Here is a 27,887-nt window from a genome sequence, read left to right as displayed (position 1 = left end):
TATTTTTGTCTGCTGTACTGGTAGGCTACTGTTGCACTAACTCTGTCTTTGAATCTATTTCCTGCTCTGTAGTGCAGTTTTGGACTAATAAATACAAAGAAATATAAAGCATAAATCTTGGCACTGATCTAAAATATTACCTTATTGGTTAACTCATAATGTTATGTATGACAGATAAACAAAGATTACATGTGCCAACTGGGACAAGTTTTATCTGTATATGCAATTCTATTTTTTTTTTTAAATGTCATCAGTTGTTGTATTTGGTACTTGTAGGAAATAGTGGAATACTTGATTTAGTATCTTTGTAAGTGTTCTGAACAGTATGAAAAGAAAGCATTTCAGTACTAAACTTACAATAAAAGTAATTTTTAACAGGCTGGGGTTAGTGTCATAGACATTGCTACATAATTAAGGATGTACTTGCATGTCATCTTTTTGTGAATTAAATAAAGGCAACTTAGCGCTTCCTGATAATTACAGAAAATTTTACTATTGAAATGCATATAATCAGAGTTTTTGATTTTTGGTTACCTTGGGTTTGGAGTTTCATGTCATTTTCAGGCATGTTTCTGGCAGACGTGTTTTGTATGAGCTCTTACTCAAGACTGAGATTGAAGTTCTACTTCTTAGCTATTGGGAAATGAATATAGAGGAACATTTTTTATTTACCGGGGGAAGGGTACAGTTCTTTTAACTTCCTTTGTTATGTCATCTCCAACCAGGTAAGGTGTAGTAAAATGATAGTAAGCAAATAAAATGGTTGGTTGAAATTCAGATTTGTGGAATGGAATAGAGTTGAATTAAAATAGCTGTACTTTTAAATCATGTACATTAAATAAGTGATGTAAAATAAATGGATTTTTAGGTACTGGACTATAACTCTGTTAGCAGCAAACTAAATGGATTTCATGTTCTTCCCACAGTCCTGTTACCTTCTTTTGTGTAGATGTCTAGATGTGTTCTCAGTTTAAATAATATTAGGATTCTTAAACCAGGTCTCCCCTATTTCTGTTGTATTGTTTAATGCTGTTAATCCTTTGGGCTGGGTGAATGGCGTGGGGGTCCATCTGTGGGCTGGATCCTCTACAGGGTTGGGATGTGGGGTTGGTCCACTGGCCAGACCCTACGCGATGGATTTGGCCATGTGCTGGCCTGATCTGGTGCACAGGGCCATGTTATCTGGCCAGTAGGGCTCCCCACAGATTCAGAAATTTGGCATCAGGGGCACAGCAATTAATGCTGTCATTGTTCCCTGCTGCCAAATTTCCAGACCTGTGGGGAGCTGTGTAATTGGATGATGCAGTTCCACAGGCTGGATCTGCCCCATGGGCTGAGGGTTGAGCACCACGGCCTTAATAGAGTCTTGTATTGATTGTCAACTTCCTAAAGTAACTCTTAGAATGAGCTAGTTGGATAACCTGAACTTTTTCTGTTTGTTCTGTTTTTCTGTTGAACACATCTGTTCTGGGAAACAAAGTTTTGACCAGCCTGAATTCTTTATCCTGTCTCCCTTTTAACCTGTTCAACAGGGATCCTTCTTTTCTCTATTTAAAAAAATCACCAATTTTGGGATTTAAAAAGTAACCTCAAATTCCTATTTTTCCATGTATCAAGAAGTAGTTACCTGTACTAGTTGGAAGTCAGGGAGAAGGTAGGGCAAGGAGACACCTTAGAGATTCAGCTTGTTCAGGAAGTCATCGGCTTTCATAAGGGACAGCCTACTTCATCAGATGCTATGAATGAGGTAGGCTTTCCTCTGCAAAAGCTTGTGCATTTGTGAGACAGTCTCTGAAGTGCTACCCTGCCCTTCATTTTGCTTCATAACTTGTGTAATTGTGTAATCTTCTAGAAGATATAAGATCCAAGTTTTTTTCATGCGACAAGTGGAAAATTTTCAGGTTACCTTTAAGCATCATGACAGTAAAAAGGATGTAAATTGAGGCCCCTTCCCTGGTCACCTTCAACACTGCAAGTAACTTTCTATGAGCAGTGTTCGGTAAGATGAATATTATAGTCACCTGAAAAAATGAGATTAAAATATTAATCCCTTACAGAAGTGTATTTTTAATACTAGAAGGTGAGTTTTTCATACAAAATAAATAATTTCACCTTTTAAGCACCTTGAGTTGTACTGTATCTTTATATAAAGTATGCAGTGGGACTAACTCAGGAAAGTAATAATATATATTAAATTTAGTTTTAAGTTATTTAAATCTTTAGGATTTGTACTATGAAAACATTAAAGTATTTTTCCTGTTCCAGGGTAAACTTGATGATTACCAGGAACGAATGAACAAGGGAGAACGCCTTAATCAAGATCAACTGGTAATTTTTTTTAACTTCATTACATTTCTTTTTTAAGCCATTTCATACTTTCTTTTAAACCTAAAGAAATTGTTCTAATTGAGCTTCAGCTCTACTATTGATGGCAGAGTAAACAAGTGCCTAAGCTGCAAGGATACGATATATGTTTGTTTGGGCTTGGCTGGGTGTAAATTACTAATGCATTGCAGTGAAAACTGACTGAAATGTGTAACACTATGGTACTGAAATTTTAATTATGATTGTGCTAACATTCAGGTTTTGTTTCAAATTGTGAGAGCCATGCATTCAAAATATTCAGTTCATATGCTTGGCACAAAGCTCTGATTTGGTTTTTTTTGCAGGTGGGAGGAGTTCAAGAAAATTGTTATGAATCTGTTAGAATTCAGCTTATTTTATCAAAAAATTGATAGCTAGCTTCACTTATGAAGGAAGTTAGCAAGATGTTTATTTCAAACACTGACAAAACTGATCATCAAAATTGGGAGTGGAGAAGAGGCAGTTGAACAGTTTTATGAAGAGTATTATCTTTGATTACAACAGTGACTTAGTAGAGGTCTTACTCTTTGTTGAGGAGTTTTTGCTTTGAAGATAGAGTGGGATTTTTAAAGGTGGTCTTGCTACTAAGTCAATTAAAGATTATTTTTTTAAAGCATCTGTTTTTAAAAAATAAAGCAAAGGAAAATGATGTATGTGGGAACCTAATCAGTTAAGGTTTTCCTAATACCCTTAACAGTCCCTAAAGCAAAGGAATTGGAGGCTAAGGCAGCCATAATTTTATGTATTATTTCACCCTTATTTCTAGTATAACCCCTGTTTAGCAAGAGTATACCATCATTATCACTAGCCCCACAGGGATGTCAGCCTCCTTCCCCAAGTTTATGTACATTCTCTTGGAGTTATGCAGATATTGGGATGGGATCTGCCTGTTTTTGGTGTTGCAAGAATGAAATATTAATATGGAATGAAAAAGCAGAATGTAGGCTAATATTTGCAGTCTTTTAGGAAGAGAAATTTATACCTTTTTTAGGCTGCATTAATCTGTACATCAGCCCAAATCTGGTATGAAAATTAGTTTAATTTTCAGATCTTGAGCTCATGTGCAAGCTCAAAATTGTGTACAACTTCCTAAGACAAAGTTGACAAAAACTGAAGTTTCCCTCTTTATTTGACTCTTCAAATGTTTAACTTTGATTTTTCAGTAGTACTGCTCCTGCTTTTCATTAGTAGTACTATTGTTTAATGTTTTGATTATTTTCCAAGAAAAATAGAGCTTTATGCATAATGTTTTAGTTGAAAACATGCATCTGTTATGTAGTAAATGTTGCTTTTATTTTGTCAAGGATGCTGTGTCTAAGTACCAAGAAGTCACAAATAATCTGGAATTTGCAAAAGAACTTCAGAGGAGCTTCATGGCTCTGAGCCAAGATGTAAGTAAAAGGGCATGTGGTCCATTACAGGCCAACAGCTGAAGCAGAAAGCACTAAAGTCTTTAAACTTCCTGCTGTACAATGGGTTCTACTGTTTCATTAACAGTAGAGGATGCTCAATAACTTTTTCTAGAAAAGACCTAATGCACAATATCATTTGACTTAAACTGCAGTATGTTAAAGCAAAGAGCTAACCAGCATAAGCTTAGGTAGGTTATCTTGAAAATATATATTTAAACTTTTCAGTCATTGAGCTTTTTTGAATGGACTGCAACAATATGCTGAATAATTTGTAGTTGTAGATGATGATCAGCTCTTTTCAGTACCTTTTTTGTACCACTGTACGTCAAAAAGTATATAGACAAGAATGAACATACTACTTTTTCTTTGAATTCTTTGAGCACTTGGCAGAACTTGACCAAAACTTAGAAAATAGAGTATGGTACAGCATTGACCTGCATACTGTATCATTTCAGTAGATCCCCTTAAAACAAAATATTAGAAAAAGAAAAGAAAACTAGAAGATAATGTCATAGGTGTACTTAGGCTTGTATATGAACACAAACATTTTATTACTTTATATTTCAGTAGGGTCTAAAGTCCTAGCTAGGTGGTAGACCATATGTCTTAATCAGTAATAGTCCCTGCTCTACAGACCTTTGGGTGAACTCTTGCTGTTTTGGAGCAATGCAGAACTTAATAAGTACATGAAATTTTCTCCGGTCAGATAAGGCTACAATAAAGAAAAAGTTAATTGCATGCGAGTGTAGTGTGGGGTCCTAATTCAAATGATAACTATATAGGTGAAAGGTACTATATTTATTATGCTCACTGATAATACTTGCATTAACTTGTGAAAATGAATCCTAATTTTTTTAATTGACAACTTTAATTCCAGTCCTCTGACCTTGTACCTTTTGATTCCTTTGCCAAGTGCTTCAGCCACTAAATATGGTTACTCTTCAGTTGCACTGTATGGAATAAAGCTTAATGGGTGTTCCAGAATTAACAAGTCTGGAGCACTGAAATTTTTAAAAAACTTTATAGCAGTGCACTTAAGAGTGGCAAATTGTGGGAAGAGAAGTGACCCAGGTAGAATTTGTTGTCTTGTCAGTATTAGTGAAACCCTTATCTCTAGAAAACCTGGCAGCACATCTAGTTTGCAGGTTTATTGCTGCTTCTAAAGCAGTGATTTTCCAACCAAAGTTCCACAGCACCCTGAGGTGCTCAAAGATTCTTTCAAGAGTGCCATTCCATATTAGTGGTTAGGTATGCAGACACCTGTATGCAATTCACAAGATAAACTGAGCGATTTCAAACTGGAATCTGCAGTGTCAAAACCATTCTGAGCCATTGTGATTTTTCTGAATTTTTTGCAACAGAAGAATTTCTCTATTATTTTGCTGTAGTCAAAAAAAAGAAAAGAAAAAGAGAGTAGTGAAAACTAAGAGCAGGCATTTTCCAGTGGGTGTCTGGAATCTATTGAGGTTGAGAACCAGTGTTCTAGACAGCTTAAATATACTTTCCAATACTGTCAGCTTGGGTATGTAAATGCAAGTCACCTGGACTGTTTGGCCAGTTCCTAGTTACCTTCACTATATGAGGGCTCTACCTTCCTGTGTATAAAGCTCAACAACTTTTCATCTTCTGATAGGCATATTCTGTATTTATTTGGCATTCCTAATCAGTTGACTGGCAGAGATCAGTGAACACTGGAATAACAAATTTGACTTCCTTTTCTTGCTCATTTAATTAAGATTAGGTTTATAGCTTTTTTAAATAGTTAAATTTTTTTGGTATTGGACCTTTTATTGTTGCAGTCTTTGGGTGAATTGAGGCGTGAGGAAGCAACGCCTTGGCAGTGGTGACAGAAAGTGCATTAGGGGCTGCCTTTATTGTATATACACAATTCCCAATTTCAGAGACTGGTGTGTAATTTTGTATTTTTGCCTAAAAGGCAAAAAATATCTTCTCTACTAAATTGCTAAAGCTACCATTGTCCTATTATTCATCATGATTTTTAGCCCATAGTAAAATTATTTGTTAGCTGTATTTCTGTAGTAGTAGAGAGAAAGACAAGAGTGACGGAAGATTAGAGGGGCAAAACACTATAAGGAAAATCCCAATGAAGCTACTGTATCTGTAGCCAGACAGCTGCTGTTTGGCTGAATGGTCCTGGTCTATCATAAATCAGGCAAAATATGAAAGTTTTTGGAAGGTTTGTCTCCTTGCATGGGTGAGATCCTATGGATGGAATATACTCCAGGTCTGTCTTGACATTTAACTTCAGTTTTAAAAGAGAACTTGTATTTTCTAGGGACAACTGATTGTGTTCTCTTTGTTGACAGGTTGAAATCTCTTAAGTGTATTTGGTATGCAAAAATAGTGATACTCTTGTAAGATGTCTAGTTCACCTGCTCTTGCTTTAGAATCTTTTACTGCCAAATGGAAGGTTGAAAGATTTGTGCAAACTACAAGACATCTAGTGAGGATGATTAATTACAGTAGTTTCTTGGTATCCTGCAAGGATTAAGGCCACTTTATGCTTGATATTGCCACAGAGATCTTGCAATATAAATAGCTGAGAAAGGAAAGAGGCATGTATGTGAAGTGATTAGTCCACAATTGTCATGTTGGGAGTAGTCTCCTGAGTTTCAGTGGAGTACCCACTGCTGGATCAAATGGCCTCTCAAATTTGGATATATATCCCCTTGACTTTCTTTTTAGGAACAGTTTCTTCTGTTGACAGGGAAAAGAACCTACTCTGGCAAGTAAGTACTGTTGGAGATGATTTGAAATGGCCATGCCATTAATACAAGATTTTTCTGTCTGTAAGGATTCTGCTTAGGGTGTTTGTGAGTTTAGAATCTTTTGACTAATGTCAGCTGGTCTAGGCCTGTAATCTGTATGTCCCTGTGTCTTCTACCTCCCCTCCCCCCAGGCCCCTCTATAACCAAGGATACAGGACAAAATAGCTATGACCACATCTCTATACTCTCTGACTTGTGAGGCTAAACATAACAGCATCTCCCTTGTTTCCATTTCATCAAGTCACATTTAAAATATATAAAGTTGCTTTAGGGACATCTTTGTCATGTTGTCAGACTTAGATCTGTTTAAATTATTTTCTTTCAAACTTTTTGGCACATTGAAACCTTCCTGTTTAATGGCTGACCCTAAACTTTCCATCTGCATGCTGTTTCTGTCATGTGAACTTAATCCAGTATATTTTTTCTGTTTCTTGAGAACCACTTTACGAACTGTCTCCCCCTATGGAGGTTCATCTCCAGTAGGTCTTGTTGCTTGACTTATACCCAGATAAAATTTCATTTGTTAACGCAGTCTGGAACAAGCCTAAAAAAGAACTTCCTTGCACTCCAGAAAGACTTCTTGAGATTGCACTCTTCCAGGACCTGTTTAAGGAGGATAACATTGCCAGTAATGACAGCGTTTTCATTTGGTTATATTCAGTCCTTCAGGGTGAGGTTATTTGTGGGAAGCATGGCACTCAATCCCTGTCTTTTCACGCAGGGCATATCTAATCTTCATTCTGGGGGTGACTCGTAGTGCTCATTTTCATTCCTCAAATGGGGGAGAGTAAAGAAATTAGTCAGGGGTCTTCTGACTTGTCAATTGTGAAAGCACAGGATGGGTTTGATAGCATATAGCATTCTGTGAAGATAACCTTTCACAGCAGATTGGTAGACGCAGCTAAACAAGTGTATGTGCTTCTGGGAAGAGTCTTCATTCCATATCTCTGTGTTTAGAATGTCATATGATCAAATAAGGTTGCAAACTATTTCTACCACTTAAAGGAATGGTATTACAGGTCTTGACAGAAAATGCCTGTGTAGTGTATTAGCAAGTGGGGTTATGCCTGCTTTCTCCACTGTCAGGAAGCAACTAGGTTGTTCACAGGATAACAGCAATTACCTTTCATGTACCCAGAACAGTCTAGCACAGGGGTGTCCAACCTTTTTGAATGTGGGGCCAGATCACAAACTTTTTAGCACCCAGTGGGCTGGCAAGCCATATTCAAAGACCTCACAGGAAGTGGTATCACATCAGGAAGTGATGTCATGTGACCTTTGACACCAATGAAGTTACAGGAAGTGACAATGAAATGGGTCTGGAAATGTGCCTAGGGAAGTTGTGGTTTTCAGAAAGTATGTATGTTTGGTATGGCTTATGAACAGGACATCGTTTTTCTGTGCAGGGGTTTGGACTAGATTAGGGCTGCCCAGCTGACTACCTGCAGGCTACATGTGGCCCACAAAGGGCCAGGATGTTGCCCACAGTCTACGTGGGGTCTGTAAGCAGTTAATATATAGGGCATGGGCCTGGGCAGCCACCTCTCCCACTGCTGTGCAAGGGGGAAAGGCCTGTGGGGTGGGGAGGAGTGGTCCATGTCCTGCAAATGTACCCTGCATGGCTGAGGATGGGAGTCTGCATGCTGCTGGAGCAGGCCATGCAGTGATGGGGTCCTAGGGACCCACCCCCACAGTGTGCAGCCTGTGCAACGTATGCTGGTGTCATCTGGGGCCCACACCCTCACCAGATCTGAACAGCCCTGGATTAACTTATCCTTGAGATCCTTTACTAACTTGATCATGGTCATTGTGGTTAATTAAATAGAAATTGTGGACGTATACTGCAGAGACGTGGAAGAGATCTCAAGGATAAGCTAGTGCAGGGCAGCGGCGGCAGGACCCGGCTCACTTATGAGCCTGGCCCCACAGGTGTAAGCAGCTCCCCTCCCCTCACTGCTGTCTGGGGCCTTGCCTCACCACGCTGCGGCTTCACATGTGGTGGTGGCAGCTCCGCAGCAGTGCTGCCGCGGGCCACATAAAATGGCTTGGCGGGCCACATGGCGACCTATGGGCTATATTTTGGACAAGCCTGGTCTAGCAGATTAACTCAGGAAACCTTTGTCATCTTTGTAGAGTAACAGAATTCTTCAGCAATAGCACAGGTGGAGTTTTCCAAAGGTAGGCATGTTACTAGTAACACACAGCCCTGTTTTCAATGCTAAAGTACTAGACCAGGGTCCTTGCAAGATGCTGTCTTCATTTTTCATAGGTTTTTTTTTTTTTTTGTCTTTTCATACCTGTGGTAGCCAGGGTCACAGGGAGGATCAGGACAGTACAATTCACAGGACAGAGAATTGACTCTGAGTGAATCTGTCTATATATCAACTGATCTTCCTAATCTGTCAGATTTACTCTCCACCCCACATCTCTGCTTTTTTGATTTCTTGGAAGTTGTCTGGCTAAGCTCAGCAGATAGTGATTGTTCCATAAAGGTGGAAGAGACCGATATAGAGCAAAGGGCCCTTTGTGGAATTGGTATGCAGATCAAAGTGGAAGAAGTTTTGTCCATCTGTGTTTCACCATTGCAAGCTTCTGTTTGCAAGATTATATTCTCCATCTCCATATATTGAGCCTCACCGTTAATTAATGTTTTCATATATTATTTAGCTGAAGCTGCAGCTTGGAAATTTCAATTAAAACACAAACTATATTCCCTCATATCACATGTCCATTAAGGAGCCTTCACAATGCTGGGGCCTTATTGTAGTTTTACACATCCTGTTAAACCCTCATTTGAACCTTTATGTTTATGCTCTTCGTTTCTACCTCATTCAGAACCATCTTCCTGTTGCTATTCCTGGATTCTGGAAGATTAGCAGATTTAAAAAACTAATGATAAACATTCTTTATATTTATTTGTATGAACACCAGAGTGCTAAGATAACACCATGATTAGTGTGGTATCTCTCCATTTAAAGCAGTCAATCAAATTCTCCACTTTATTGAACCACACTTGGACATGAGATGAACCAAATGCCATACTACAGATATTTCCACAGCTTTTACTGTTAATTAGGCCATAGTTTTTGACACAGACATTGTGCAAATTGATAAATTTGAAGGAAGCCTATGATTATTACAATGCAGTGTGCTGCTTGGGTAGCGGGGAAAATGCATAGAATCATGGGAAGTGGAGTTGAGGGCATTATACCTCCAGTCTGTTACCCTGCTGAAGCAGTGTTCCACAGTAGGGAAAGATGAGGGTATTGTTTAGCTATTGTAATTGTATAGGGTAAATGTATTTTATTTACCCTTTGTTTCTTGAAGAATATTAGATATTGGAGCAGTTAGCTAACATACACATAAATCTTAGCTACTACATGCTTCTCAGATTTTTTGCACTTTGAAGTGATGCCCTATTTCTTTGTTTTATCCTGCTGCTCGTGATAAAGCTAGTGTTGCTGCACTCATGTTGGAAGCATGAGGGCCAGAAGACTGGCAACAGGTAGAACGGTCAATCTCAATGAGCCCAAAGGATGAGCTGTAAGCATGTTCATAGATGATGTGGCCAGCCATCTGAACTTGAGCACCACATCTACAGCCAGCATTGCTGGAGGGGCTCCAAGAGTGCATGTTCACCCTTACACCATCCAATTCCCGTTCTGAGACGGTTGAGAGCAATCCAGGCTCTGCAGGGCAGCTGCCATCTGGCATGGCAGAAGCTGGTGTTGGGGATGAAGCTCTTTAGCTTCAGTTCTTGTGCAGCAGACTGCTTGTTCCACTGATGGGAGGTGACATGCTATCTGTAGACTGGATGAGCTTACTGAGAAAAGGTTCTGAGACTTCAGGCAGTGTAGTTGGTTTTGTGGCTTGTGGCTACTAGGCTGGATTGCAAAGAATGGTCCAGATTTTGGGCTTTGAGGCTTAGGGCCAGGGTAGCAGCTTGTTTTCAGATATTTTGGGGAGGGCGGGATGGTAAAGACTGGTAAGCAGTCAACTGGAGTTGGCATAAGGCATCTGGTAATAGTCCTCATGATGCTGTTGAGGCTGGAATCCACTAACTTAGTGTGCGTGCTTTCATCCCATACTAGCGCCCAGTACCCAGCAGGAGCATACACAAGTGCTAAAGTGGAGATGTGAAGTGTTTGGAAACTTGCATCCCAGGTGGTGCCAGCAGGGTGATGGATAAGAGCTCTTTTGCTGTTAACCTTTTACTTTGGATCCTTTCCAGATGCTGATAGTGTCCAATTTGACTCCTAAATAAGTGACAGTGTAACAATAGTCAAGTGTCTGGTTGCCAGTCTTTACTTTTCTTTCTTTCTTCGCTTGGTGGTTACTTAGGTGGAAGGCTGTGCCACTGTTTTACTACTGTTGCTTCTGCAGTCCCATTTATATGCAGAATGGAGGGGTGTTGACCTTTTTGTACAAATGTGGAAAGCACTCTGTAAGAAAAGTTAGATAAAAGTACTTTCACAGTGAATTGAATCTTGTAGTAATGTGCTGTGAATTAACAAGTATGCTAGCTCCTGAAGGTATGTTAGTATATTTGGTTAGTCGTAAGGCAACTTCTGGGAATGTCTTTGGAATGTCTCAATTTTGGAAAGAAGTGGAATTACTATATGGAGTACAGCCTACTGCATTATTTTATTAGGCCTGATAAACTGTTGTACCGTGTGGAATGTTTCTGCAATCACTTAAATAACTTTATTCCTACTTCTCTAGGAGAGTTTTTTTGCTGCTTGAATTTTCCAAGATTAAGGGTATGTAAAGGCAGATACTAAGGAGAAGTTATTTGGCATTGGAGTTGAGAGATTTGCATTCTGTATTGATCTTTCTGTTGAATTCTTTAAGTGATGAAGGAACTGAGTTGGGGAAGTAAAGCCTCCTTATATATAATTTCATCTGCAATTTCCCATGTCTTAGAATGTGATGTCTTAAAGACAGTTAGAGCTTTCAAGAGGTTTGGACTGTTTGATCACATCCTAATCTGCGAATGTTCACTGAATCTGCTTATAGGTAAAATTTGAGTAACTTTCCATCTTATAAGGTCGTTATGTATTTTTAGAGCTTGTCTGCATGGAAAAGTTTAAAACAAAAAATCTAAGGTGTGGAAAAAAATAAAAATGGCTCTTCCATTATCTTATTTGGCTGGGGGGGGGTTGGGTTTTTTTGTGGTGGCTGCAGAACTTAATGTTGAATGTTGAAGATCCTAACCACCATATTTACTCATGTTACCACACTCTCACCTTGGGCGTGTCTACACGTGACACTGCGTCGTTGTAGTAATGCACTACGGTGATGTGCCTGAGGGCAAAAACTGTAATGCTGCCACTACAGCGATGTTGGGGCTAAAACTAACTGCGCTGCCAGCGCAGTGCAGTACGAGCTGTTGGTGCACAGTAACAATGGTGCCTTAGAGGCATGTGTAAAAGTGCCCCTTTTTTCTAAAATTAGTCCTCCAAAATTGCAGTGTGTGTCTTGAGGGAGGAAGCTGATTTTTCTGCCCAGAATTGGAGCATGGAGATGCTGTAAGACTGCTGCCATTATCTTTACTTCTGTTCCATTCAGCAGCTGCATGACAGAAGGCCAGGTTTAGGTGTGGGTGCAGTAGTGTGGGTCATATTCCTCTTTGATTCCTGCTCCACCCAAAGTTTTAAACCTACTGTCCTGTAGCATCAATGACATTTCTGTTCAGGAAGCGCTGATGGAGCTTGATCGATTTGATTTCATGGCTCATTATAACCTACCTGATTCTAGCTAACTGCTCTTCATTCCAAGGGTGTTTAAGAACTCTTTCGATGGTCTTGATGTTCCATTAATCAAGCTATCCTTTATTTGGCAGTTTTACTGCATTCTAGCTATGCCTGGTTTTTATTCTCTTATCTCTCAGCCCTGCAGACTTTCTTTAGCTCTTTTTCAAAATCCTATATCTATCTGTTGAGTTCAGGCTTCAACAGTGGGTGTAGTTTCAGCTTTTGGCTCAGCAGGAAAGGGAGGGGGAGTGTTCTGAAGATTAGGCTGTGTCCCTGCTCCATGTGGCCATAACTCTGGAAAAATATTGCTTTCTTCATTCTGTCTTCCTAAAAACAAAGTATGTCTCTCTTTTTTGGAGGCATGTCATATACAAGAAAATACGGTAATGAGTCGATAACCTGGAAATTGGAATTACTTCCAAAATTGTATTTGTTTGTTTGTTTTGTAAACAGCAAGATGTAAATCCTATGCTTTTAGGGATAGCAAACACTGTGTGTGTATATGTGTGGTGGCTTTTCAGAGGGATGTGCATCCAAGCCATTCCAAAATTGTAATATAATTAGGAGGGGTTGCCATTGGGGTTTGACTCTTCCGCTGTAACATCTGCAAGGTGCAAAGTTGGCAGTCCCAATTTAAGGCTGTTTTCACTTGGTTCAGCAGATCACTAACCAGAAGATTTACTCTGTATATCATTAGTATGTATACAGACATGCTCCCATTCCTATGATGCTTCTTTTTTTCCTGAAACATGGTTCCTATACTATTCAGCTCAAGCCTTTGATGTATATACAGAATTTAAATCAGACACAAGTGGGCTTACTTTATAATCCCACAATAGATGTGTAAGGATATTCGATAATGTTGGTAAATATTGTTTTTCCTTCGTATATTATATGAAGAATAACTTCTTGGGTAGAATGTCAAAACTCTAGATTATCTAACTGTATCCAGTGCAAAATCTGGCTTACATAGTTTAAAATTTCCCTTTGCTTATGAGCAGATCCAGAAAACAATAAAGAAGACAGCTCGCAGGGAACAGCTGATGCGAGAAGAAGCTGAACAGAAACGTTTAAAGACTGTACTTGAGCTGCAGTTTATTTTGGACAAATTAGGTGATGAAGAAGTGCGCAGTGACCTGAAACAAGGATCAAATGGAGTGCCAGTACTAACAGAGGAGGAATTGACAATGCTGGATGATTTTTACAAGCTAGTTGACCCTGAACGAGACATGAATATGAGGTAGATATATTAAGTAACCTCTCTACAGTTCATATTCAGCATTTAATTTATTCTGGTTATCTGAATTTTGATACTTACTGAGAAACTTATTTATGCTTCTATTAATAAACATCTTTGAAGGTTGAATGAACAATATGAGCAAGCATCCATTCATCTGTGGGACTTACTGGAAGGCAAGGAAAAACCTGTTTGTGGAACCACCTGTAAGTATGTACTGCCTGTTAAAGATTAGAGCTTTGAACACCAGAAGAAATTCATACTAAATATATGAATAAATATTGCGTTACAATCAGATACCTTCAGTAGAGTTTTAACAGTCAGAACTGTTCTTCTCTTCAGATCAGTTTGTTATGCTGTAACTGAATAATTAAATGACATATTAATTTACCACATACTGCATTTGGTACTGACACAACCTTCCTCAGCATTTACCCGAGTCCCTTCTTTCTGTTCCTTCAGCAATATTTTGGTAGTGATAGTGCTGAGCAACAATTTTTTTTCTTTCAAGAGAACTGTGGGTTGGACAACAAAAGTTTTTAACAGAATGTAGTAAATTAGTAAAGGCTGTGGGAATGATTGCATCTTGTGTCTGTTTTTGCAACAGCTTCATTGATGGTCTACCTTTTGCAACTGTTAAAATTAGATTTAATTAATCGTGACTTTTTAGAGCACACTGTGGCCTGATGTTTTTTGGTTTTTGTTTTGTAGTAGTAGTAGTATTATTATTATTATTATTCCCTCCTGCTCCCTTCAAATGCTGAGCTGCTGCACAGCCAGGGGGGAGCCTGTGCACATACCTCAGCGTGCCCTGCAGGCTCCCCATTCTGCCTGATGACAGATGACAGTAGTGCACAGGCAGCTGTGTGATTGGCTGACCCAAACTGCCTGCAGCATGCTGTGAGGATTGTGAGAGGGCTCCATGTTTGGCTGGAGCAGTAGAGTCCCAGCCAAGTGACATGCTGTCTCTCTGGACTGGTGGAGGGAGTTGGGAGTAAACTTGGGAGCAGATGCTCTCATGGAGTATTTTTACAAACATTGTTGTGAGAAGAAACTTAGTTTTAGAATAGTTGTGTTTTTGTACATAAAACAAGGCAATGGCAAGGAAATCAATCTTAGCATATACTTTTATCCACAGTTGCTATTTACCTACAGTTAAAATTTGTTCTCCGTACTTTCTTCATAGCAAATAGATGTGGTGTTATTGCAGTTGGGATAATTGTTCATAGTGTTCATGCACACTTTTTAATACTATCCAGGTGACACAGAAATTATTTCTAGTTGTAGTAGAAACAGTATTCTAAAGGACAACTAGATGCTATGCTTTTCTGCAGTGGCCTGGGAGATGGAAACATTCTTTCAGAGCTTTTTGGATATGAAAGCACTGATTTGAAGCTGCTTATTTGATTCTTTCATTTTTTCATACACAGGAGGGAGAAGCCTCCAGTATGCACAAAAAAATAGTATCCTCCCAAATGTTTGCACTCAGTACCTGGAGCAGCAAGCCTCTGAAGAGTAATTAGTTTGACACAAGTCATTCAAAAGAATCTTAAAATATTTAAATGTGCCAGTTTTTTTCTTCACTCTGGATGAACAGCAGAATAATACGTTCGGATTTTGCTTCCAGTTAAAATTTAACTGAAATCTTAACTAAGGTTTTAATTGAAGAGATGAGTTTATAATTCACCATAGTTTTGTTATAGGTTACAGAATATTTCAGGTTAGGAGTTGTTTAATTCACGTGCAGAGTTCATTATGACAGCAGAGGTATCTGAGATTATCACCATTCCTTTTTAGATAACTTTTATGCAACAAATCTCTTGGTTGTAATAAATCAATAGGATAAAAATATGTCAAGAGTATATTGCAAGATTACTAGGCCCAGCTGGCCCTGATCATTGGTTTTCTGGCCTTACAGTAATGTAGTCATTAGTACTTGAAAGACTTACTGGAACTACTGAATTGACTTAACTGCCCTGAGGCAATACTGTCTTAGCATAGAAATCTTGGACTTCTAGATCAAGCTGTAATAGTGCTCCTCAGTCCTGTTTTCACTAACACTACCTGTTACACTAATGAACAAATTAAGGGCCAAATTAACCACTACACTTTAGTTGTCTTCTAAATTTACATTAACTAGTTCTTTCATTGTGCTGTTTTGTAAACTGTGGTGTATCAGTGAATTTCTTCATAAGCTAAAATTTTAAATGGGATAATATTTTATTCTGACTATTGTCCAATTACCGGAAATATCATGGGGTGGCATACTTTGACATTTTTAAATGATATATGCTAATACTGAGTAAAAACCAAAGAAACAAAAAAAATGAGTTAAGCTTAAGAGTATACATAAGTAATTGACAGGGATGAGGTATTAAAGGGTAAATTTACAACTCCATGGAATTCAAGTGAAGTTTACACTTACTTGAATACAAAGAGGTGTGGGATTTTTCCATGTAGATACCCAAATAGCCTTAATTCTGTTCTGTAGTAATGCTGGACAATGAAGGGGAATATCTTTTTATAAATGTCCCTTCTTAAAAAAGTTGGCTGACTGTAATCTGGAACTGCAAATGCTAAAATGTTTAGTTACTATGGCATCACTCCAAGGTAGAACAGAATTTGGTAACTACTATATCCTGTTAACCTCAGTTGCATGATAATATTCGTTAGGGCTGTGCAAAACTTTGGTTGCTGATTTGATTTGGCAGAAATGGGTTACATTTTGCTGCCGAATCTCTGAATCTGAATCGAATCAGGAGACCCTTTAATGTCTCTGATTCGATTCAGAGAGATTCGACGATTTGGACATAGACACAGCTTTATATGTTTTTGTACATACCTCAAGGTAACAGGCTTTGTGAACACTGAGATGGTGGGGTGGATGGATTGTCCAAGAGGAATTGGGGGGGGGGTCCCCCATGCTCGGAAGTGGACTAGAGGCACTTCTGGTCCATTTCCGGGTCTGCTGCGGAGCACACGGGGGATCCCCCTGGCTCAGTGACTGGTGCCTCCTGGGTCTGGGGGGGGGGTTCCCCGCACACTCCACAGCAGACCTGGAAGTGAACTGGAAGTACTTTCAGTCCACTTCTGGGCCTGCCACCGAGTATGCAGGGGGTCTCCCTGTGTTCCTGTGGGATGCTCCATCGGCCCCACCATCTCAGCTTTCCTGAGCTGTGCCTGGTACTTCGAGGTATGTAGAAAAAACATTTAAAGTTGTGTTTGTGACTGAATCGCTGATTCTCCAAATCAGCATTGAATCTTCAGGTTCAGATTCGGCTGAATCGGATTGGGACAGCGATCTGAATCGGCAAGTCAAATCACTGTCCCGTAAATCGGGCCGAATCCGAATTGAATATGGCCCGCTTCGCGCACCCCTAATATCCATTATTCTGGAGTAATGTGCCATGCTACACTTAAATACAGAGGTAAGGTTGTAGGTTAATAGATATGTTGCATGTTAAAAAATCTTTTAGAAAAGTTGAAGGTGGAAATTTGTAGGTCAGGTTTTCCAAACTACTGTAACCCTATCTAGCTCAAGTCTTCATACTGGGAATATTTTTATTACCCTTCAGCCTAGTACATTCCAGCACACTTCCACATTAGGTATGCTGATTCAGACCATGAAAATCAGCACTTAGATCTTGTTAGCCTCTTTAGAAGTAGTGGACATTTTTTGTTGTGGTTAGGTGGTCACAACTTTAATTTCAGGTCTCCTCTATGCTTGCACTTAAAACTGAATCTGTCTTGAACCACTTTTAGATAAGTTAAAATCTTAAAATGGTTTATAAAATGCTTCTGTTACATATTTAGTTTGTCATCATTAAGTAGTTGACTTAAACTGTCAGGACCTGTGGATTTGAGTAATTTACTAATCCCATGCTAATAATTTTGCTCAATCCTCTGCTGTTTTAAAACTCAAAATTAATTAGCTGGACTTTTTAAAATCTTTTTCTTTCATAATGTACAGGTTGTTGATGAAGATTTAAAGAGAACTTGTTTCACTAATTATGTCTAATAAATTGTATGGGGTTTTGGTATAGGAAGCAAGAAAACTAAAGTGATCTTCAGTCTATACTTGATAAGTTCTTTTTATCTTGCAGACAAAGCTCTAAAGGATATCGTTGAACGCATTCTTCAAACTAATTATTTTGATAGTACCCACAACCATCAGAACGGATTGTGTGAGGAGGAAGAGGCAACTCCTGCGCCTGCAGTAGAAGATCCTGTAGTAGAAGCTGGTAAGTATATAAAGCTCTGATTGGTTTAGGTCAGCTGTGATTGTTATTCTCTGGGACCTATAAAAGCAAAGGAAAAATTATAAATATGGAAACAGCTTAAGCACTTATATCATTCATTTGAGAGAGCCAGGATATATATACATATATAAGTAAAAGATGAATATAAAGTGCAGAAATAATGTGATTGGTTATGTACCAGCAGTTAAACTGCCAATTTGTAGCAGCAGCTGGGTAAGGCGTAGCCATAATGGAACCTGCATTGGGTAGGCAAATGTAAGAGGATATCCTTCAGGTAAACTAACTAAAACATGCTACAGAACAGGGAATCCATGGTGACTTAAAGAGTTTATGTGAATGTTTACGTTGGCTAAAAATTTATAGTCAACTCATCCTTTCTTTTCTAGTCTTCTCTAAAGCAAGACATTTTAAAAAGTTGCAATTCTAAAATCAGAAAGATAAAGTAAATATTTATTTACCAAAGGAGGGTATGTTCAAAATATTGGGTATCGGGGACTACTTTTTCTCTTCTGATTTTTAGTTTTTCACCCATTCAGTGCCCACGCCAAAGAGGTCTGTAACTTGCTCAATACGATGGATCTAAAATGGTCTCTCTTCCTCTTAGAACCTGATCCAGTGGAAGAATACACTGAACCAACTGAAGTTGAATCAACTGAGGTATTAAATCAGTAGAAAAATTGTGGTCACTTTCTATACTTTAATGCTACTTTCCTTTACTTTTATGCCCTTTCTCATTTTTATTTTAGTATGTCAACAGACAATTCATGGCAGAGACTCAGTTCAGCAGTAGCGAGAAGGAACAGGTAGATGAGTGGACAGTTGAAACGGTTGAGGTAAGAGATTTTGTGTTGCAGGTAAAATTGCAATCCCTGTTTCAAATGACTCACAGATCTTTCAGCGTTTTCTTAAGAGGCTGTAACACAAAGATAATGGTTTTTAAACTTTTGCTGACTATATTCACGTTTTCTTAAATTCTGTGCGAAGCTAGATGGCATCTAAAAATTAGCAGTAATTCTCAACCAGGGTACCCGCAGATGCCTCAGGATACTTTGAAGTGTGGCACGGGGTGTGAAAGAATAAGTGAAGGGTCAGGCTTAGTCCCTGCCCAGCCATTATTATCTCCGCTCAGCCCTTCTGCAGGGGGTCCGACTGTAATAAATGTTGAAGGGGAGTGTTGCTCAATTTACAAAAGTTATGGAGGAATGCCTTGAGCCTACAAAGGTTGAAAACCACTGAATTGGACTGCAGTATGCAGCTAGACCTCAGTGAGGAAGTTTTATTTTAACAGTTTGGGAGCAGCTTGGAGAAGTGGGGTTTCAGAAATAGAAGAGATATTAAGAAATTTTAAAATTGATTTTGAGATTGAGTCTATGTAGAATTTCCATGCTGTTACACAGATGCTGGCAGCTCTGTGGAGTTGAGTTGTATTATGCTGTTTTATGAGGGGAAGAAGAAAATTCCACATAACCCAACCGTATCTCATTGCCTGACCCACAAGTTATACTTGGCCCCAAAATAGATGCGTCCATTTACTGCACATATTTTTATTCCTATTCAGTTTTTTAAAGGGAAATACTTAAAAGAAGTGTTCAGCTCTTCAAAGAAGTTGTTGTAAAGTACAGTTAAGGACATATTTATTTTTGCCAATGTCTTTTGCAGCACTTTCTCTGATAGTTAGGGTTTTTTAGATATTCTAATTCTTCACATATGTAAGGAATCTACTGCTATATTGCATAGGAACTTGCATGAAAAATGTGTAGTTGTATACTGTCTCCTGCTTCATAACTGCTCAATTCCTGAGTTGGAATTGTGACTTGAGTAATCCATTTGAAAAAAAAATGAAGCAAGGTGGCGAATCTCATGGTTCATCTTGACTTCCTTCAGAACAAAGTTCCAGACTAAATTTGTTTCCCCTTACTTCCATGTTGTGTCTTTAGGCTCTTTAAGCCCCGAGGTAAATACCTATCACCCTTACAGGTTTTTGAGACCGAGAGAGCAGCCGTCCAAATTCTGCATCTAAAGACTAACTGACATTTGTGGTTTTGAAGGCCACCAATAAATTTCATGAATACTTAAAAGTTTCACATCCATTCTATCTATAGCTTTTTTCTGTAGGCATTGCCAGTACTGATTTTGCCATGTCATAGCACTTAAACACTATTCCCCAACTATAAAATCATTAAAATATTAGGTTGAATTATTTAAGAAAAAAAGTCATTTCAAGTATATTAGAAATGCATCTAAGAAGAGCGTTATAAACCCAGGTCATTAAGACTTAAGATTATATTTTAAGACGCCAGATATTGATTTATTGGAACACACAGTTGAATACTCAGAGAACACTGAATTGTACTTATGCTGTGCAACAACTATATAAATATAATACATGAATTTAAGTTTGTATATCCATATTGATCTATTATCCACAGATATTAGAAATATCAAACTGATATTCTTAGAGGCATTCTTCTTCATATTTCTTTTTCTGTGTGTGTCATTAGTGGCCATAAGAAACTATACCCTGGTTTCTCCCTCCCTCACAAATAAATATCCCAGTAATGTTAATAACTGTGGTTACTTCTTGTTCAGCTGCTGGTGAAGACGTTTACATTATAAATAATTAAAGAAAAAAGATGAACGTTAATACTAAAGTCTCTTCAAAGACTACATGTTACACAAGATGTTTTCAAGATTTCTCTAAAATTAAGTGGCTTAAAAACAAAAATGCGTGGTCTAATGTTTATGAAGACCAAAAAAAAAAGTTTGAGTTAGGTGCTTCATTGCTTTGAAGAACCAAATTTTTAAGAATAATTCAAACTAATGAATGTATTGGTAAATTCTCAGGAAATGTACTGTGTTCCCAAAGGGCAAATGTTATAATTTGGGGGGAGAATTTTTCTTCTCCCCATTTGTACATATCCAAATAGCTGGATTCTTACTTTGCATATAAAATAAGATCAATATAAATTGTAGAACTCTGACTGGCACCTCCACAAGGGTAACAGGTGCTTTAAAAATACAGCATAACATACCTAAGATATCTATGGATAAGGCGGGCAGCTATTTCGATTTATATAAATGGCATTAGTTGTTTGCTAAATCCTATTTCAATAGGAATTGGAAGGTTTAACCACACACATTCCATGTTGGGCAATTTAATTACCAATTTAATTGCAGCTATATGGCTTAGTCTTTACTTACTAGGCTTCTGACCATGGTGTATTGTAAGTATAAAAAAAGTGAGATGGAGTAATATAAATTGATATGGTTGGGTTTTCAAGCAAGGAATAACCTTTGAATAGTTTGAGTAATTTGTTGTGTTCTATTAAAGGTTAGCAATCTGTTGCATTTGACCCAGGCAGTCTCCACTGAGTTTCAAAAAGATTGTTCAAGGTTACTCTGTCAGTTCTATCTGATCTTTGCCACCTGACCCACCCTTCATACCTGATGGAATATGTGCCTTGGGGCACCAGAATGGAGGCAGGGTAGGGGAGGCTTGGACTTCTGACTGAAGCTACACAGACCAGAGCAGGGGCAGGATGGTGCTGCAAGAGGAAGTGTCATTGCCAAAAGCCAGGTTAACACTTCCCTGGCCCCACAGCTACTGCCGATTGACATGGCAAGTGAGGATTCACAGATATTAGAAATAACTTTCTCTCTAGAAGGGTAGTAAAACACTACAGAAATGATGTGGTTGTGGACTCTCCATCCTTGGAGGTTAAGACCTGGGTAGACAAAGCCTTGGCTGGGATGATCTAGTTGGGGATGGTCCTGCTTTGAGCAGGGGGTTTGACTAGATGACCTCCTGAAGTCCCTTCCAGCCCTTATTTTCTATGATTCTGTGATGGTGGCTGCAGAGCAAGGGATGACCATGATGCCTGACACTACTTCTTGCACCAGCCCTATGCTCTGCTTTCAGCCTCCATTCTGCCACCTACCGTTACCAAGTGCCCATGGTTTGCATGCTACATAGCAGCTGCTTTGTAGCATGCATGCTGTGGGTTGGTCCATCTCTGTCAAAATTCAAAAATAGTATTGTGAGGCAGGTGTGTCAAAGATGCAGACTGGGAGCTAAATTCAACTCATGCAGTCACATTTGGTCCTAGCTCTTGAGGTGACCCATGCCACACCAGCCCAGCCCTATGTGTGGGGCCCAGGATATGTGCCATATGTGTCTTTTCTAGGACCTGTGCTGCATGTGGTACCCACATGGAACTAGTCCTGTCTGTTCCGTTCCCTGCCCCCCCACCTCACCTCTGTCAAGCAGCATGTCAGGTCTAGCACCTGCTCCAACCTGTCCAAGGCAGGTGCCAACTTGCAGCACAGGTCCTGGACTGGCTTGAGCAGGCACTGGATCTGGCATGTGGGGGTGGGGATGAGTATGTGGGTCCCCCTCTTACTGGATCCAGTGTCCACGCTGGCCAGTCCAGGACTGGTGCCTCCTCTAGCTGATCTGCGATTCACACTGAACATTGCACCTGCTCTAAACTGGCTAGAGTGGATACTGTGCGGCTTGCATCCTGATCTAGCTAGAGCAGGTGCCACATATGGTGCAGAAACAGACTGGCTGAAGCAAATGCTGGGGTGCTGCTCACCAGATGAGTTTGACACCGCTGTTTATAGTATGCATGGATAAGGAGACAGAATTTTGCAGCGTGTTCAGCTTTGCCATTGAACTTAATGATGTTTTCTGTCTAAATTGAATATTTAACTAACTTCCTTTTCATGCAGGGGAAAAAACCTGTCAAACTATCTCTCAGATCGCTTCAGTTGGCTGTAGTCTGTTCCAAATCTTGATGTATTAGACTTATTAACTGCATAATTTGCTTACACAGTTTTTTAAGTTCATAGAGAAAATCAGTTCTTGTCAAAGCTCTTATATTGTTATGGGAGATGTATTTGCATTCTGAATAATTCTTCAAAATGTGTTTCAGTGTTTAATATTCTCTCACCAAACAGCATTGCAATCTTTGTTACATTTTACACAGAATTAGCAGCAAATAAGAATTGGACTTTAATACATATTTCCTTTTTGCCTTTTAAGGAGATCCCAGTAACGGGGGTGCCTGATGTAGCAACCTGGCCACACATCCATTCAATTAATGGTGTGATAAAATGAGAAATAAGCCACAAAGGTATTATACATGTGTAATAACTTTGTAGCTGGTTCCTATCATGCCTTTAATTGAACATGTGGCCAGCATTCCCAGTCTGTGGTGCACACTGGAGCCCTTTAAGATTCCTGTGTGCTTCAGAGACTAGGAATGCTGGTCAGCTAACTGGAGCTCTCAGCTGGGGGAGCACATAAATGTACACCTTGCTGGGGTCGTTTGACCCCAGTACTTTTTCCTGCCATGGCAGGGGGTTGGACTAGATGATCTGCTCGGGCCCCTTTCGACCCTAGAAACTATGAAACTATACAGCCATGCTGTTCCATTTATCAGTGTCATGCTCCCCTCCACCCTTTGCTCCAGGTTTACTTGTGATGTGAAGAAATGTTGATATTCTAAGTTCCCCCCCTGAGCACAATACAACCTCACAAAACTGGTGATAAGTTTGTTAGGGAGGTAGAATTTGGTCATTGGCTTTAAAGTATAATAAAACACTTTTCATGTTTTGTGCACACATTGCAGAACAAGTTTTTGATAGGAATATTTGTTTACTGTACAGAAGTATCTAAAAGTTTAGCAACGTCTGAATAGCTATTTTGAGTTCTAGGAATGCCTAGGCGGTTGCTGAATGTATGTGAATTACTAGTTTCAAACAGGTAGTAATTTTTTTTAAGTTAGTGACTTTTTAAAAAATTTTTATTTATTTTTCAAACTACTGGATTTACCTGAATCCAAGATGACTTGGAATTTAAGGTAACCCCCTACCACCTACTCTCCTGGCCAGATAATTAGATTCTGAACATGGAACATTTATTAACTTGTTTATAGTCTTCCATGTCTAGAATTTATTTTTGGAAAGTCGTTTTAAATTTGGTCTCCCCATACCTTTGCAGTGGTGGTGGCCGGGAGGGGGCGGGGGGTGGCAAGAGGCAGGGAGTGAAGTGGCCTGATTCCTGCCTGTCCTGGCGACTAGCCCCTCCCACCACCATTCCTTCCCCACCCCCTTTTTGTTTGCCTCCCTACCTGCACCTTGCCTTCTGCCTCTTCTCCATACTTTCATGCCTCCTAACTACCCCTTCCCCCATGCCCGTGCCCCAACACCTGCCCTTCCCACCACTTGTAGCACCTCCACCCACCATGCCACCACTTACTTTTCCCTTGTAGCTCTGACTCAGCTGAGTCCCTGCTCTGGGCTGGGGCAGGGAGCTTGGAGCAAGTGCTGTCTTCAGCCCCAGCCTGCTGTAGCTATTGAAGCAGTAGCAGCTGCTGCTGTGAAGCCAGGGCTAGAGCTGCTGTTGCCACTGTGTGGCCAGGCTGGGTCCAGAGGCAGCACATGTTCCCTGCCTTGGTCCAGAGTAGGGCCCAAGCCAGAGCTATAACGGAAAGTTAAATGGTGGGGGGGGGAAGCTGTGGTGGAGAGATGGTTGGGGTGGCAGGGGAGTAGAGGCTGTGGGGAGGGCAGGTGGAGTGGGAGGGAGGCAGTAAGGATCAGAAGCTGTTGGGGATATGTGGCAGGGGGAGGCCCCTTGCTTATAATTGAATCCAGGATGAAGGTTTTCTCCCCATATTGAATGGGGGTGGGGAACATTGCCTTGGTTTTGAGTATATACGATACTTGGGGTAGCTAAACCATCAGATTTGAGTAGGAAAAACAGAGCCCAAATGACAGACTCGGAGATTAACATTGTTAGTATAGAATTGAATTCCCTCTGTCCCTTAACAGACTCGGAGATTAACATTGTTAGTATAGAATTGAATTCCCTCTGTCCCTTAAGCGTGATTCAGTGACAAAAAATCTTTGTCTTATACACCTACTTTGCAAGTACGATTGTGTATTCTTTTTCTGTCGGCAGTATTTTCTTGGAAGTCATTTAAACACAGATTCTGGACAGGTTGGCAACAGAATATATCCCCAGTGGATCTGTGAAGGACTTGTTATTGTATTTTGCACCTTTGTGAAAGGCTGTAGTCTAGAAATGTCCTGAAGATCAGACTTCTCAGCCTCTGCTGTTTGCCACCGCCACCACCAACTTGATTGGTTTCAGGATGAATATAATCAATGCAACTTGCTTTGATACTGTGACCCCACAAATTGCTGAACACCTGATACGCAGTGCATCCAACCATTTCTACTTATTCTTTCTTTCCTTTCTTATTGGACTATCTCTGGTAAATCCTGCCTGTCACTTTCCATGTATGGTGCAGATACCTTCGTATGCATTTTTTGTTTTGGCTGCACAGCAGATTTGAGCCTGTTTCTTGGCCATTGTAACTTGAATCTTGAAACTTAAGTGGCTTAACAGCATCTCTGTTCCATTCTCAAAATATTTTGGTGTCTGTTCAGAGACTGGAAATCTCTTGATGTAAATCAAATCAAAGAGGTTTTTCATCCCTTGTAAATTCATCGGAATAGCTACTCCAGAGTAGTTATTCTGGAATTGCTCCTTGGATTGCTACTGCTATTCCAAAATTGAATATTAATTTCTGATTTAGTGCATTAATTAACTTTGGAAGAAAACACAGAAGAAGGTGCCTGTATAGAAAGTGATTCTGGAATAATTTTTCAAGAATGGCTAATTTTAGTGATCTTTAGTTGGTTCACAAGTGTAGACAAGCCCTCTAAGTCTGTTTGACAAACAAATAATATAAACAATGTCTTGCATTTATTCTGCCAGAAAAGCAGGTATAATCTCATGGAAGTACTGGATAATCTTTAAAGTTACTAAAGCTTTTGTCACTATCATTATTTAGTAAATAGTTGTCTGATTAAACTAATGGAAATGTTCAACGAAGTGTGGTTTAATCACCAGTGTAGGCAATCTATAAGTAATAGGAGCTCCATTGCTGGCGTGATCGTAGAAGGATACAGAATGACTCTCCACCAAGTCTTTATTAGTATGTACCAGTCCTTTTATCAATGAAGTTGTCAATATTTTACTAATTTTTATGTGAAATTGTTTCAACCTGTGTGTAGCTGTAACTTGAGTTGATTCTTGTTTCTCTTGCTAGGTTGTAAATTCACTCCAACAACAAACGCAGGCTACTTCACCTCCTGTTCCTGAACCTCATACACTTGCTTCTGTGGCTCAAGCAGACCCTATTGTTAGGAGACAGCGAGTACAGGATCTCATGGCACAGATGCAAGGCCCGTATAACTTCATGCAGGTGTGTAGTTGCTCCATGATGTCAATTAGTTTAAGAAACAATGAACATAATTATTTAAATTACTAAGACATGCAGAAAAATTTGTTATATAATTAACTGAGCCAAATAGTAAGGTGCAGATTAGCTGCTTGCATTTTGCTCTTCATTTAGTTTGGCAGCATTCAGCTGCTCAGTGACATATGCCTTATAGTTGTGAGCTAAAATATGTATTTTTGGGGTTATGCTGCAGGAATTTTTCATACCTTAATTAAATTTAAATATTTTGTAAAAGTCTAGCAATCTTAATTTTGGACCTAATCTTGCTCACAGATCTATAACTTATGCACTCAGAAATGTATTAAAAGTTTGAATTTTGTTTTATTCTTGTAGGACTCCATGCTGGAGTTTGAGAATCAGGCTCTCGATCCTGCCATTGTATCAGCACAGCCCATGAATCCAGCACAAAATTTGGACATGCCACAAATAGTTTGCCCTCCAGGTTTGTAATGGTAAATCATAAAACTGCATCTTGGGGGAGGCTTGCAAAATGTAAACTAGAAATGTCTCAACTCTTGTTGTCTGTAAAGTTTAAAATTTGAGGGGGGATGGGACAATAGGTTTTGCCTTAGCTTTGTTTTTTGAAACAACAGGTTCAATTTTCTAAAGTAACTTAGACTCAGACAGATGCACAGCAAGGAAAATATCTAACTAACTGTTTAAATTTAGGCAAAGTTGTAAGAACAGGAAAACAGTGTCATCAAATATTAGGTGTCAGGTAGCTTAATTGGTAGGGTGGTACACTGCTTTATTAATACTGTATAGGATCTCTCTGAAACACTAATTTATGTAATCAAATCACTATACTTGCAGTTCATGCTGAATCAAGACTTGCCCAGCCTACCCAGGTTCCTGTGCAGCCAGAAGCTACTCAGGTAAGAATAGCCTCAGTAAATATTCGCTACATCTTGAGTTGGATTTGTTTCCTTTAATTTGTTGAGTATTGGGTTGTAAGAAGTTTATCAGAAATCTTCTGTTCTTCCATTTGAAGACTTTTATTACATTATAAGTGTCTTGGCTACTCCTTCAGTTTTGCTGTGTCTAAACTAGATTAGGGCTGAACAAAAAATAAAGTTTTTCTATTGGCAGGGGCAGGCTGCGGATGCAGCGGTAATTGCCATGGCTCTCAGAGCAGCAGCAATTAGCAGTGAAGACCACTCCATGTCCCCTCTTCCCTCTACCATATTTTCTACCATACAAGTAGAGAGCCCTTTTCCTGTGTATAATGCTCACCCCAATTTTCCCCACCTGTTTTTCAAGGAAAATGTACAAGTTTAAATGTGATAAATTATAGCATTATTGGATTTCTTAACAAGATATGAATCACATCAGTTAGTGCAGATGTAGTTAGGGATCTTCTGGAAGGGCTAGACATTTTTAAATCTGCAGGTACAGATGCCCTCCACCCAAGGGCAGGGGTCATCGCGGAGCCCTTGGCCCAGCTGTATGAGCATTCGTGGTCATCTAGCCAGGTGCCAGGGGGTTGGAAACTGGCTAATGCGATCCCAGTTTTCAAGAAAGGGAGGAGGGAGGACCCAGGTAACTGTAGGCCTGTAAGCCTCACCTCAGTGCTCGGGAAGATCTTGGAGAGAATCATCAAAGAGCACATCTGTCGGGGGGGCAGCAGGGGAGATCATGCTCAGGGGCAATCAGCATGGGTTCATCAAACTACAGGCCAGTCAGTCTTACCTTGATCCTGGGCAAGCTGTTCGAGAAAATTATTCTGGCACACATCCAGGAGGGGCCAGCAGGGAACTGCAT

General features: G+C 39.6%; 1 protein-coding gene across 1 annotated transcript in view; it reads left to right on the top strand.

Annotated features, from left to right (window-relative positions):
- CAPRIN1 (cell cycle associated protein 1) overlaps nucleotides 1–27,887 on the top strand; it is a 57,351-nt gene that overhangs the window by 2,346 nt on the left and 27,118 nt on the right. The window contains exons 2-12 of the mRNA XM_019519410.1: nucleotides 2,096–2,099; nucleotides 2,264–2,328; nucleotides 3,669–3,755; nucleotides 13,320–13,558; nucleotides 13,679–13,761; nucleotides 17,659–17,796; nucleotides 18,419–18,471; nucleotides 18,561–18,647; nucleotides 25,935–26,090; nucleotides 26,460–26,568; nucleotides 26,940–27,001. Of these exons, the coding sequence (XP_019374955.1) occupies nucleotides 2,293–2,328; nucleotides 3,669–3,755; nucleotides 13,320–13,558; nucleotides 13,679–13,761; nucleotides 17,659–17,796; nucleotides 18,419–18,471; nucleotides 18,561–18,647; nucleotides 25,935–26,090; nucleotides 26,460–26,568; nucleotides 26,940–27,001 (1,050 nt within the window). The 5' untranslated portion in view covers nucleotides 2,096–2,099; nucleotides 2,264–2,292. The remainder of the gene's footprint in view (nucleotides 1–2,095; nucleotides 2,100–2,263; nucleotides 2,329–3,668; nucleotides 3,756–13,319; nucleotides 13,559–13,678; nucleotides 13,762–17,658; nucleotides 17,797–18,418; nucleotides 18,472–18,560; nucleotides 18,648–25,934; nucleotides 26,091–26,459; nucleotides 26,569–26,939; nucleotides 27,002–27,887) is intronic.

Source organism: Gavialis gangeticus, unplaced genomic scaffold (assembly GCF_001723915.1).
Source record: "Gavialis gangeticus isolate Ggan-Ray unplaced genomic scaffold, GavGan_comp1, whole genome shotgun sequence".
NCBI classification, from domain to species: domain Eukaryota; kingdom Metazoa; phylum Chordata; order Crocodylia; family Gavialidae; genus Gavialis; species Gavialis gangeticus.
Note: the sequence above shows the minus strand (reverse complement) of the source record. Positions and strands in the feature narration are given on the sequence as shown.